This window comes from Pithys albifrons, chromosome 24, assembly GCF_047495875.1.
Source record: "Pithys albifrons albifrons isolate INPA30051 chromosome 24, PitAlb_v1, whole genome shotgun sequence".
NCBI lineage: Eukaryota > Metazoa > Chordata > Aves > Passeriformes > Thamnophilidae > Pithys > Pithys albifrons.
Window position 1 is genome coordinate 7,751,785 of NC_092481.1, and position 12,991 is coordinate 7,764,775.

General features: G+C 46.3%; 1 protein-coding gene across 1 annotated transcript in view; it reads left to right on the forward strand.

Moving 5' to 3' along the window:
- Window positions 1-12,991, forward strand: part of MAN1C1 (mannosidase alpha class 1C member 1) — a 62,942-nt gene that overhangs the window by 33,237 nt on the left and 16,714 nt on the right. Inside the window, exons 4-6 of the mRNA XM_071576512.1 lie at window positions 8,544-8,659; window positions 10,569-10,649; window positions 12,698-12,792. Of these exons, the coding sequence (XP_071432613.1) occupies window positions 8,544-8,659; window positions 10,569-10,649; window positions 12,698-12,792 (292 nt within the window). The remainder of the gene's footprint in view (window positions 1-8,543; window positions 8,660-10,568; window positions 10,650-12,697; window positions 12,793-12,991) is intronic.

Sequence of the window (12,991 nt, forward strand, 5' to 3'; positions counted from 1 at the left end):
ACCTCAATAAATAAGACACAGGGTCAGAGCTGTAGCTCAGGTCTGGTGTTTCTGGGTTTGCAGGCTTCATCTGCAGTGTGTAGGTACCACTCACAGGGGCTGAGGGCTTGTGAAGACTTAACTGAAAAATCTTCTTCCTTCCTGAAAAGACCTGCAATGGATTTCCTAGTTTCATTTGGATTTTCTGTTTAACTTGTGTCAGCTGAACAAATAGTCCCAGCCCTGTCCTGGAGACCACTGACAACTCGGTTGATCCTACTTGCAATGTGAGTAGATTGAGTTTCCACTTGAAAGTATGTGCTGGAACTGAAGTTTATCTTGCATTGCTGATCCCTGGTGCAAGGTGTCTGGGCTGAAGGACAATTCTGGAAGGAAAATTTTAAAAATAAGCTACTGGGAGTGTTTCAGTGTGGCCAACAGCACCATTCCAGAGGGCAGATGAGTGGCTGGTGCAAGGTGCTTGGGATAATAGAGGCAGAATGGCCAGGCCAGAGGATGGTGGATGAGTGAATGTGAGCAGTGTGGGCACTAACACAGCAGCTGGTTGGGACAGGTCTGGGCACAAGGGGCTGCTTGTTTGGTGTCACAGGGGCCGCCTGTGCTTTGCTGTCTGGTGACTCTTGTTCCTTGTCTTTCTGTACTAGTGCTGAGCAGAACAGACTAAAACTTTGGTCACTGTGCTGCAGCATTTCCCTGAATATGGATTTTAGTACCTTTTTATTTCTCTAATCAGCACCTTATCTTTATTTAAACGCTCTTTCATTTCAAATTGGGAGGAAAATGCCTCCTGCTTTTTTGCTGGCAGAAGAAAGTAAGGCCCAGAGCAGGCAGGGAGCAGAGCTGGCCTAAGCCCAGATCCTGTCTCAGGAGTTCCAGACTCCCAGCCAGTCGTTTGGTCTGACCTGGAGCGTTCCACAGAGGGGACTGGTTGGCAAATCTTTGCTGCAAGGCAGATTTTTCAAGAAACTGTTCAGTGATTTTCACAGTTTACTTTGTTGCCAAGATAATTCTTAGCTGTGTAAAATGTCTCTGTGTAGATTTCTCTCAGAATTCAATGGTTTACACCACCCAGGGGCTGTGTGGTGACGTGGTCCCAGGCAGCTCCCAGGCTTCTCACTCCAATCTCTGGATAAATGTCAGAAGTTCAGGCTGGTCTCCAAGCACTGTCAATGAGAAAAAGAACCAAAAAGATCAAGAAAAGCAGCACCTCAGAGATGGTCACTTTTCAGACTCCTGCTTTAACAAGGCACTGATTTTAATCAAAGCCAGATCAGTTGTTTGCAGCCTTCAGACCAGCAGAACTAGGCAAAGGCATCTCTGTGTTTTTGGTTAGTCTTTGGCCCTGCACCAGCTGCACCCCAAGAGGTGAAGAAAAATAACCAGTAACAACCAGAGGCTTCAGCGCCTCGACAGTTAACAAGTTCATCATGTTTCATAGAAACTGCATCCTAGTTTTTATTCCAAACAAGATTTCGGCGCTAATTTTTGTTTTGACAAATATGATTTGACATAAGAACAGTGGGAGTCAAGACCTTTCATTTTTGATCTGGGTTTACATTGCACTGATCTAAATTCCTCCCCCTTCTGCTCTTGCCTTTCAATTGTAAACTCAGTTATTAAAGTTAGCAAAAAGCCATTTGAAACCTTCTGTTCTGTAGCATTTCAGAAGTCCTGCTGTATGCAAGATTAAGTCTGATATCTTCCTAATGACTTGTGCTGTTCATTTGAAGCATTGCATAATGCATTACTGTACAGATCTTTTAAATAGCTTTGTTGAAAATGAAGGATTTGGTTTCTGTTCACTGAGTAACTTCATAAAGGATTGTTTGCCAAATGGCAGGACCAGGCCCCCTGGGTCTGAGACTCTCTGGCCTTAACGAAAATATTCCCCAGCCTCTGCTTGTTCCAGAGCTTTGGCCCTCCCTGTCTGGGTGGGTGTGCTGGAGAGGTCAATGTGGGCTTCCCTCCATCCCCGGGCAGGCCATTCACAGCAGTCACAGGGGTGTGTGGTTCTAAACACAGGTGATGCAGCACTAAGAACCTTCTGGTGGAAGGTGTCCCTGTCCATAGCAGGGATTTGGAACTAGGTGATCTTTAAGGTCTTTTCTAACCCAAAGCAGTCTGTGATTCTGTGAAAGAAGAATTTTGTTTGAGCTAAACCCTGACATCAGGGAGGTAGTGCTGGAAAGCTGGTGAAGATATTCCCATCTCCTGCTGCTTAGGAATCCTTGCACCATGTCCAGCTTTCCAAAGGCGCACCTGGGAGCACCCTGAATTCATCCTTGTTCCTTGCACCTCAACAGCAAAGCTGGCGGGAGGTGAGACAGGGAGACTCCTGTGTGTGGTGTGTGGGCCATTGCAGGGTCTCACCTGTGAGCTCTCCTCCTTTTTGGCTCTCAAGGCTTGGCATGTCAGATAGATTCAGGAATGTCTGAAGGATTCAGGTGGAGCCATTGCTTAAAGGCCCTTCTCCTTCCTCAGGAAAAGGGCTATTACAGACCCCACTCTTAGCTACTTGTCTGCTGAAGCATCCCCTTTACATTTTTTTAAGGCTCTCAAGGACCAGACTTGCAGCTGGGAGCCCTTCAAGCCTGGTATCTGGCCTGTGATACTCCAAGCTGGCTGTTTTGGGAAGAGGAGAGTGAGGGGAGGTGGCACTCTCTGTCCCTCCCATCACAGCTGCTCCACTTTGGAAAAATCAAACATTTGCTAAGCTCTGGAGGCTAGATATGTCCTAGAGTTAGGCCTCTTGTTTAGTTTGGGAGAAGCAGGTGCAGGTCTGTGTGCTAAGTCTGGACTTGAACTGATAGATCCCCAGCCTGTAAACACCTCACCCAAGCAGGTATTTCATTTTGGGCAAGATTCCTTCCTAAAGCCTGAGTAACTTCCCACAAAAACCCAAAATTTAAAACCTAAAAACAAAGCAACAACAACAACAACAAAAAGCCAAATACACTCACAACCACCACAAAACTGATTTTGACAAAGGGTGCTCTTTGACCCTGGAAAATGATACTCATCAGGTACAGGTGGAGCTGGAAAAGCCAGAAGGAAGAGTCAGGGCTTGATTCACCTGTGTGAGCTGCCATGGGGAGCATGCAGGAGTGTCCTGTGGGATTCTGAACAGAGACCTCAAAACCCAAGATACTGTACTGGCCATCCCTTATCTTTGGCCCTGCTACTCTGCATCCTGCTTAATACAAACCCTCTGAGGTGGCTGAAGGTAAGTGTATTGTGCTTTGTTACTGATGAGTCACAACTATTGTCTCTTCTCTTGTTACTGAGTCACTGTCAGCTTGTTGCAGCAGCCTGAAAAGATGTGGTGGGCCTTTGTGTCCACAGCAGCTGAGCTGAAGAGATGACAAGAGACTGATGCTCCACAGCCCAAAGGTCTGATAGATTTTCTCGGTTTGGGGCAGCACTTCAGTGTTTGAACTGACAGAGCTGGGGAAGACAAACCATTTCCTGAGCACAGTGAAACTCAGGATCTATTTTCTGATGCCAAGGGAAGACATTGAAAATATCCTGAATGCTCTTGCAAGTGCTCTGCAGTCTCTTTGTTTTTCATTTTTCTTTCTTCATAGTCTGGTTCTTTTTCTCTTCCTTTTCCTTCTAGAATTTTTGTCTTTTCCTTCAGTTCCCTGCTCACTCCTGAGTCGTGTAGCTGCTGATAAATCTTCCCAGCACTGTCCATCTCTGCTGGCTGTTGCTGCCTGAGGGTGGAGGCTGAGGTTCTTTCAAGCTGAAGCCACACGAAGACTTGTGGCTTTCTCTGACATGCCTGTCTGCTGTTCTGTGTTTCTTCCACAGAGACTCAAGGAGAGCTAAACCTAGGTTAGTGTTACAGTCTCCTGATAAAAGGCAATTCTTTCATATGAATGCTTTGTCTTTTGGTCAATAGGCCATCTTACTTCCTAAAAATGTTATCCTGGGCCCTTTGTTATGAGCGAGCTGAACTGTGCTGTGTGAGCAATGCCTGGATCAGTGTTCTAGCCCAGTACAACCCTTGCTATTGGGATGCAAAGTGTCACAGTTGGATTTCATATGTGGATTTGGTGGCTCATGAAAGCTTCAGCAAGTCAGGGATAAACTCTTACTGTTCTACTAATGCAGTTTCTGTTGTGTACCTGGTGCTGGTGTGTTTGCTTGGCCTGTTTCTGCCTAAATTGGTGGGTTTGATTTGCAGATAATGGGTAGCTAAAAGGAAGTTCACTGACAGAGCAGCAGTTGTGGTTGTTACCATAGTTATACTTAGTCCCTGCTTGGTGCTGTGCAGTGCTTTTCAAGCCTTAATTATCCCTTTCATGTTTGGCAGGTGGCAGGGCAGGTACTCTCCTCCTGTGAGAGTCCTCATGGCCTCCCTGTGAACTGTACTTGGAGAAGGAACTGCTTCCTGTTCTCCTCCACACTCTGGGATGCTGGGGGACAGCAGAGCAATGGGACAAGTGCAGATGGGTGAATCTTGTGCTTGTGTCAGAGACCCCCATCTGTTACTCGGAGGTTCCCCACTCACCTCACCTGGAGCTTTTCCCACCCTTCAGCTTGTGATCTGGACCATGTTTCTGTCACTTCTGGGCTCACTGTCTATACAGAGCTTTGTGCTGGGGTCAGAGGAGCCCCAGGCCGTGGTGGCAGCTCTTCCCTCCTGCCCTGTGCTCTGCCACAGGCTCAGAGAGAGGCTATTCCTCACCTGGCAGCAGGAGCCTGGCTGGCAGCTTCCTGGTGTCCTGGATTTGGCTGGGATAGAGAAGCCTGGCAGACTTTTGTATCTGTTAGTCCCTTTGGTCATTGAGATTGTTGTGTGTCTTCCAAAGTGTCCGCCCTCTGGCCCAGTGGCACATGGTAAACCTCCTAATGAGCCTTTGGAATTGTGCTTTGTCTTATGAACTCTTGCTGCAAGTGGCTCTAAGGAACCCCTAAGCTATCAGGCAGAAGGGATGGGAGAAGAGGATGAGCCCTTCTTATTCAGATTATGTATCCCAGACCAGAATAAGCTGCTGTGGGCTTTGTCTGGGGTTTTGACAGATAGCACTGCCATTAATTCCCATGAAGGCCCCTCTGAAAGTATTGCTTGAAGGGTCTTTTCCTCCAGACTGGCATTAGAGTACATTCCCACTGAGCCATGGGGGCATGGTGTGTGTACAATGCCAACTCCTCTCCATGGAGGCTCCATTCAGCACCTTTCACAAGCATTCTGAGAATTAATATAACATTTGTTAGTGCTCTCATGTTGCAGTGTTGCCCAGCTCGCCGCTCTGGGTGGGTGGGAGCAGGAACAGAGCAGCCTTGTTGCTTACATTCATATCTCCATTCTTTTTGTGCACAAAGGAGCAAATACAGGGTGGTACAGGCCCTCCTTCAGCTCAAGAAGAGATGAACCTTTGTCTTGCTTCCATGAGCTGCTGCTCCTCTCCTGCTGTTCACTCATTTTGACAGCTGAGTATAATCAGAGCTGTTTGACATTGGATCACAAGCTCTGTCGTGATCTGATGAAGCAAAGTCTGAGCAAGAGGGAAAGAAATGCACCTGTAGCAACGAAGTAACGGGGTCAGGGACCTTCCTGGATGTCCTGGAAAGTGACAGACACAGCCAGGGCCTGATGCTTCGTTTGTTCTGTGGTTGTGCTGGGGAAGGAGGTGCCTTTTTATCACTCTCATGAGACCAAAAGTGACATGGCCACTCTGGTGTTGCGATGGGCTTCGGGAGCTGCAGGGAAAGAGTCAGTTCATGCATTTGCAATGGTTTCAAAGCTGGTGAAGAAAGGAAACATCGCCAAGCCCCTTGTACAAAACACGTAGCCTGCGGTTCTTCAGATACAGAGGGCTAGGGGAATATTTAAAACAAATGTTTAAACTGACACAAAGACAAGCCAGCAGGGAAGCGAGGTTTGCCTGCCCCTTTGTCAGATACAGGGAGGAAAGCTGAGCAACATCGAGCTATGCCGTAGCAAAGATCTGAGCATGTTCCCAATCCCCAGTGCAATTCATGTATTTAAAGGCCTTACTGGCTAAAAACATAAAAGGCTCTCTCAATTCAATATTTTTCACTTCAGTTAATCATCCCAGAATATTGTAAGTTTATTGTCTCTTTCTGTCTGTTTAGCTTGAGCAAATCCAACTTTTCTGATTGTCTCTTTTCAGATTATGAGAAGCTTTGTTGATTGTGTCATCAAATTAAATCAAGCCCATTAGTGTTCCTCTCAGAATATCATAGTAACAGGCTGTGCCTCAGGTGGCATTGTCCTTCCTTCTCTTTTTAAATGCTTTGCTACATCCGTGTTGTGTCTCTCCTCACTAATAGGAAAGTGTATAAAAATCACATAATCATTAATGTTGAACAATCATTAAGGTTGATGAAAGCAGCACTGCCTGCCATGATGTTGTTTTTCATCGTCAGTGCTTTTGGGAAACACTCCAGACCCACATCAGCTCAGCTCTGTTTCAGCACCCACCAGTTGATCCAGTGACTGTTTGACTCCATCTATTGCACTCTCGGAGATGGCTCCAGTGAGATGATCATTTCGCAAGCCTGTGGAAATAAATTAATTTCCAGAGGCTGTTTCAGCTGGCTCTGTCCTTTTCCACAGCCCCTGCTTTTGATGCAGACAGCATCCAAAAGGCAGCAATCTGTAGTTGAGCAGTGAAGTCTTGGTTGGGTTTTTATTAAAGCAATGATGTGCTAGCTGGCTGAGAAGTGTCAAAACTGCTATCTTGTAACATCAACAAAATAAGGCAGGATCCTTTCTTATGGGAGAGGAATGCCGAGAGCAGAAATGAGTCCAGCATGAGACTGATGGATCTGAGCACTTCTTCTCTGGGGATAAGAGATGATGTACATCAGACATGGTTGGGGTTCTTTCTCAATAAGAAAAGATCAAAGGCTGCAGGTTCATGACACGGGATTCACCTTTGCCTTCCTCTCTCCTCTGCAGTGGTTCCCTGACAGTGTGTCCAGCTGGGGTTTTCCCTCTTAAGCAGAACTGGAATTGAAGTAACACTGAATGTATTACAAAAGTGCCAAACCAATCTGAGCATGCAGTAAAAGGCTGAGGGCGCTGGGGGAATTTGAGATAGTAGTTTTAAGTCCATTGGTGAGAAGAAGGGACTGACCTGAGCCAAAAGAAATAAGTCTCAGGGAAGTCCCTGGGCGTAACAGTGTGTGAGAGTCTTTGTGGTTCTGCTGGAAAGGGAGATGGTGGGGACAAAACTGAGAGGATTTCTGCAGCTGATTTCTGCACCTTCTCCTGCAGAAATGAAAGCTGAACTTCATCCAAGAGTCTTTGCTGCCAGAGATTCCAAAAGGTCTGACCATCGGGGGGTGGGCAGGAATGTGGCTGCAGCTGAGCAGTGTGTGTGTGTGGGGGGGTGTGGGCCCAGCTTGCTGATGGTGATACAGAGGCAGCTTCACACCTGTGTCCCTGGTGCATTCCATCCACAGAGGGATGACTGATGAGTATTCCAAACCAGAGTCCTCCATGTGAGGATTTGTGGTCTCTGAGTTACCCAGAAATGTGGTGGCCTTTGTAATTAAAGCACAAAGGAGTTTGAGTCACAAGGTGCTTCATGCCCTTTGCTCTCCTGGGCCAGGAATAATTTTAGAGAACCCGGGCAGAAATAAAACTCCAGTGCTGAGTTGTTCCAAACCCAGGGTTGTTACATCTCTAATTTCTTTTAATCTCAACTGCTGTGAGATTGTCTGCCTGCATGCCCTGCACAGTTTTCTTGGCATGGGATGCCACATCATTCTGTCTCACTGGGAGGTCTTCAGTGGTCCTTTTGCGTAAGACAATGCTTGGCATGAAATTTTTAAGTGAGTGACGTGGTTGATCAAGTACTTGGTTGGAATTTACTTCAGCCTCGTGGGCCTCATTGCCATCTGCTGCAAAATGGTGACTGTTCTGTTGGTCAAAGGAAGGGACCAGTCTCTAAAGTCACTCACTCTGCTCAAGGTTCACTGAGATTGGTTTCTGGTCTCTCAGCCTCCAGGAGTAGCTGTGTTTTGTCTGTAGTGCTGGTGGGAGACACCCTGGGTCATGGCATGGTGCAAAAGTATTTGTGCCCAAAACAATCAACTCTGCATCGGGACAGAAGGATCAAGGTCCTGCCTTGGATGCTCTTGCACAATAAAATTATGATTCTCTTACGTAGAAGAGAGTTGTGCTTGTAACTGAGTTGGAAAGAGGCTGGATTCAAGTTTACAGGTAAACAAAGATTAGAGCTGGAATTGAGCAACCACTTTGGGCAAGACAAGACTGGAAACAAGGCCAAGACTTGTGGCTTCAGGTGTGGACCTCAAGCTGTTCCTTGGGGGAATTCTTTCAGAAGTGTCAGGCCTTTGAAAATTGGGCCTCTCCAATTTTGAGTGGCAGAGCTCAGTAGTCCTGGTAGACAAACTCATCCTAGGCCATGGCCGGTCTGGATCTCACCCAAATATCCCCAGTACTGGGACTGCACGGTGCTTCCCGTCCCAGCTCCCACAGATGGATTTGTAGCTGAAGATGATGGTGTGAGCTGAGCTTCCTCACTCTGTTGTGTTTGATGCAGGAGGCCTTCGAGGAGCAACTGTGATCGATGCCTTAGATACCCTCTACATAATGGAACTCGAGGAGGAATTCCAAGAAGCCAAGAAGTGGGTGGAGAAGAGCTTTGATTTGAATGTGGTGAGTCACTTACTGGACTAGTGAGCTCTTACTGGGAATACCTGTCACCTAAACAGCCAGTTCTGATCACAGTCTTCTCTTAAGAATCCTTTGGGAAGGGGATCCATGAAGTCTGTGGGGGAAGAAACCACTCAACTGGTTATTTTCTTTTTAAGGGCAAAGGGACTATGATGATTCACTCCCAGCCAGGGGCCACCAGATCAGACTCACCATATCTGGCTGAAAATAACATTCAGTGTTTATGGGTTTGTGTTTTGGTCTTGGTTATGAAAACAGCTGTAATTATTAGACACTCCAAGGAAGTTTTGTTCATCAAAGAACAAGTTCTGTTTCATCTCAATTAAAAGTCTACCTGCGATAAAACAAGTTTTCTGTTTCAAATGCTGTAGATTAAGATTGAAACCACCAATCTCCCTGTCTGAGCCCTTTGTTAATGTGTCACTGCTGAGACTTGTGCAGTGGGACTGTGGCACCTTGGCAGCAGAGTGGGAGCAGAGTGAGACAAGGTCTGGAAAGAAGAGCACCTCTAAAAATGGCCAGAGTTGCTTCTCTCTGTGGCTTCTGAACCTCTTCTAGATACTTTTGGGAGCTGTGTTAGACATGCTGGGACTCTGGGTGCAGCACATGCCTTGCAGTGCAGTCAGCTGCAGGATGCTGTCCCTTATCTATCCCTTGTCATAGCTCTGACTTGGCCTCCAAGCCAGCTCTTGCATTTTTCATGGCCCAGCTGATGGGATCTCATCAGTGGCACACACGGAATGTTAAAAGCAAAGTGCAGTTCAAACTTATATTTGTTTAATGCCTGTCTAGTTGTTGTGAAAAATGGTTCTCCCATGAGAACAATGCCTGCAGCTGCCTTTCTAGAAAAGCATCATTTGGTAGGGCATGACTGGCACTCATAGATTCATAAAAGGCAGACCACATCTGATAAATTTGGTGAATGGTCTCAGTATGTTACTGAATCAATAAACAAGGGACAAAATCAGCTAGGAGATAATTTATCTGGATTTCATAAAAGCTTTTAATCTTGGCCTGCAGAATAGATTGATCTGTAAAGACAAAAAAGAAGGCTATGGATTGATCGGTGGAGTCAGGGAGCACAGGAGAGGGAGACAAGGAGGGAAATTAATTAAATATTGGCTCTGTACAAGGAACTCTAATAGTCCAGAAAAGCGAGGTGGGAACTCCAAGACCACAAGCTCTGTTTGAAATGGGGTGCTGTGATCTGTCTCATGCAATTTCACTCATCATCTCCAGAAAGCACTTGCTGTGATTTGTGACCTGCAGGTATCTGCAAAGGGCAGGGTAGCACAGATGTTCAAGAGCCCCTTTGCTCACTCAGAGTCCTGTGCTGGTGGAAGATCTTTCTGGGGTTTGGGTCTGTGCATTTGCTTGAGGGCAGGAGTGATTTATTGTGCAGATTTGGTAGCCAGGAGCAGGTATTTTTTACAGGCCTTTTTGAATGCACTCATTTTGACATTTGTGGATCATCAGCTGAATTGGTGGAGCAGGACCAGTTCCAGGTGAGTGTGTTCCTGAAAATATCTACCTAAAGGAAAGCAGGAACTGCATTCCATCTGTCTTTTCACAAGAAAATGGAGACAGTATTTTTTCCATGGGGCTGTACAGTTTCCTCATTAAATAAAACAGTTCAAGGGGCAAATTTTTACCCTAAACTGACTCTTTGCAAGGCCTAACCCAAGACAGGGTTGGCAGGATTACACATCTGCCCCGATTCAGTTAGGTATTGTTATAAATGGGCAATTTGGGTGTTTATCTTCTCTTCAGGCTCCACCTGTCACTGTGGGTGAGGACTGGGAGACTGAGGGATCTGCCTACAACCTGTTCCCATTGGCTGCCAGTTGCCTGTGCAGGCTTTGCAGTCAAGTGTATCCTTATGTCTTTTCAGAATGGAGAAGCATCCTTGTTCGAGGTGAACATCCGCTACATCGGGGGGCTGCTGGCCACCTACTACTTAACTGGAGAAGAGGTTTGTTTCAGCAGCCCTTTGTGCCTCACACAGTTCCCGGTAATGAACTGAAAAGCTTCTCCAGTAGCTTTTCTCTGAGCATCAGATAATCCCTCCATAACAACAGGCTAAACCTATCGTTTTTGTGAATATGGAAATGCCACTAATGTTCTTTTAATTAAGCCTCACATAATTACCTTGCACACACCGTGCATGGCTCATTTGCAAAGATCTTTTCTCCTGTGGCCAATTCTAGCAAGACATGTTTCCAGGTGGACACATTGCTCCCCAGGGAAATGCCATTTGCAGGGATCTTTGTACTTGTTTCTTTCTATTCTAAACACTAGAGAGATTTCATCAAACATCATTGCAGATTCTGCCTAGGGCTAAGGAGGGCAATGGATTAAGGGCAGGTGCTCCAGACTCTGCTTGGACAGTCTCTCTGGAGCAGTCGTTTCTAAGATGAAGTGCCCTGGGATACAGGGAAGGAGGGTGGCAAACTGCCAAGGCAAGGGTACCTGTGTCCAGAACACCTTCTGGTGGAAGGTGTCCCTGCTCTTGGTATGGGGTTAGAACTCCTTTAAGGTCCCTTCCAACCCAACTCAGTTTGGGATTCTATGTCCTGCCAACTCCTGTGACGGTGCTACAGCTGCATAAAATGTCCCCTTGCCCCGCCGGTGTGTGCTGGGTGTCCCAGCTCCTCCTGTACCATGGGAGAGCAGCCTTTTGACGGATGCTCCATCCCCCTGGAGTCCTGGATAAAGCAGCAGGCTCTCACTTCCGCTTCCCTTCTTTCTCTCCAGCCTGGCAGAAGCCAGGGCTTAATGCCATAATCTGTTTTATAATGTGGCTGGACTGGAATTTTACAGCTAGCTGTAGAGAGATGAAGAGATTATTCATTTGCCCTGGCAGTCCTTGATGAGCAGAAACTCTGATTCAAGTGGGAGTTTCGTGAGTGAAGGAACAGGAGGACTGGCTGTAAACGAGAGCTCTTCTCTCCAGACACTGACCATGGCTGGGTCCTGTCTACCAGAGCAGGATGGGATGGCTCCTCACTGCAGAGTGACACCACTGATCCCAGGAGTCACAGGAGCAGCTCTTTTACTTTAGTTTCATTTTAAATGAGTTCCAGGAATGATGTCTGTCCGTGATTTCCCTCCGGGGAAAACTCTCAAAGAGTCAGTGCCCTGATTTGGAGTCTGTCTCAGTGACAACTTCAACAGGTTTCAGATCAACAGAGCAAAAAGAAACCACATTAAGTATAAAACTCCAGCAGTGACCTCTTGAATCCAGTCAGCAGTGATGCCCAGCAGCCAGGGCAGTGCCTGTCATTTACTTAGTCAGTGTCACCAGGCTGAAAGGCAAAATTCAAGTCCCTGTCTCTTGCTTTCCCTTGTGAACCAACACCCTTTTTCCTGTGAGTGTATCAAAGGTCTGCAAACCCACAGAAGAGCTCAGGTTTCCTCAGTGCTGTATTTTTAGTGCAATAAATTCCTGCCTTCTGAGAACTACCATGACAGGGCTAGAGGTAAAAGGCTTGTGCTTTATCTCCTAAGTCACTTAGAGGCTTCCCTTGATCAGGACTAATCTCTGGAGCAAAGATTAGTGCTTGTATCAGTTTGTCCCAAAATAATTGTGGATGGTTTTTTTGTGCCACAAGCCACCTTAAGCTGTAATTTGACTTGAAGGCCCAAAACTGAGGCATTACAAATGGAAAAGGAGTAGCTTAACCATGAAACCATGAATCCTTCTTGGAAAAGAGTTGCAAGTGAAAGATTGTTCTTTGGAAATCATAGTTTTTACCAAAGGAGATGCTGGACAAACCATGCTGTAAATCTAACAGTGCTTCACCCTAGAAAGATTTATTTTGATTTTAATTCAGTCATTTCACCTCTGCCACCCTGGGAAAGGGAAGAATTTATCCCCCAAGAGTATCCTTTGGACCAGTTCAGATCATGGGAATTTCCTGCCAGAATATTGGGTGTTGTGAGTGGGTTTAAAAGAATCCTGTGTGACTCTGATTCACAAGGAATCCATCAAATATTTATCCTCTCTTCTTTTTCTAACAGGTGTTCAAGAGTAAAGCTCTGGAACTTGGAGAGAAACTTTTGCCAGCTTTTAACACCCCCACTGGAATCCCACGTGGCGTCATAAATCTGGGCAGGTAAGACACAAATCCTTACAAGCATGATGCCCTTTTAGTGCTGAGTGTTTGTAAAAGACCAGGACTTGAGCAGGAACAGCAGAAGTTCCTCAGAGGTGCCCCCTTCTAGTACAGATTCTTCGAGATCATTTCTTTTGCCAACTCAAACCCAAGAGGTGCTTTGGCAGAGATTGCAGATGACTCAAGTCAAATCCAGCTG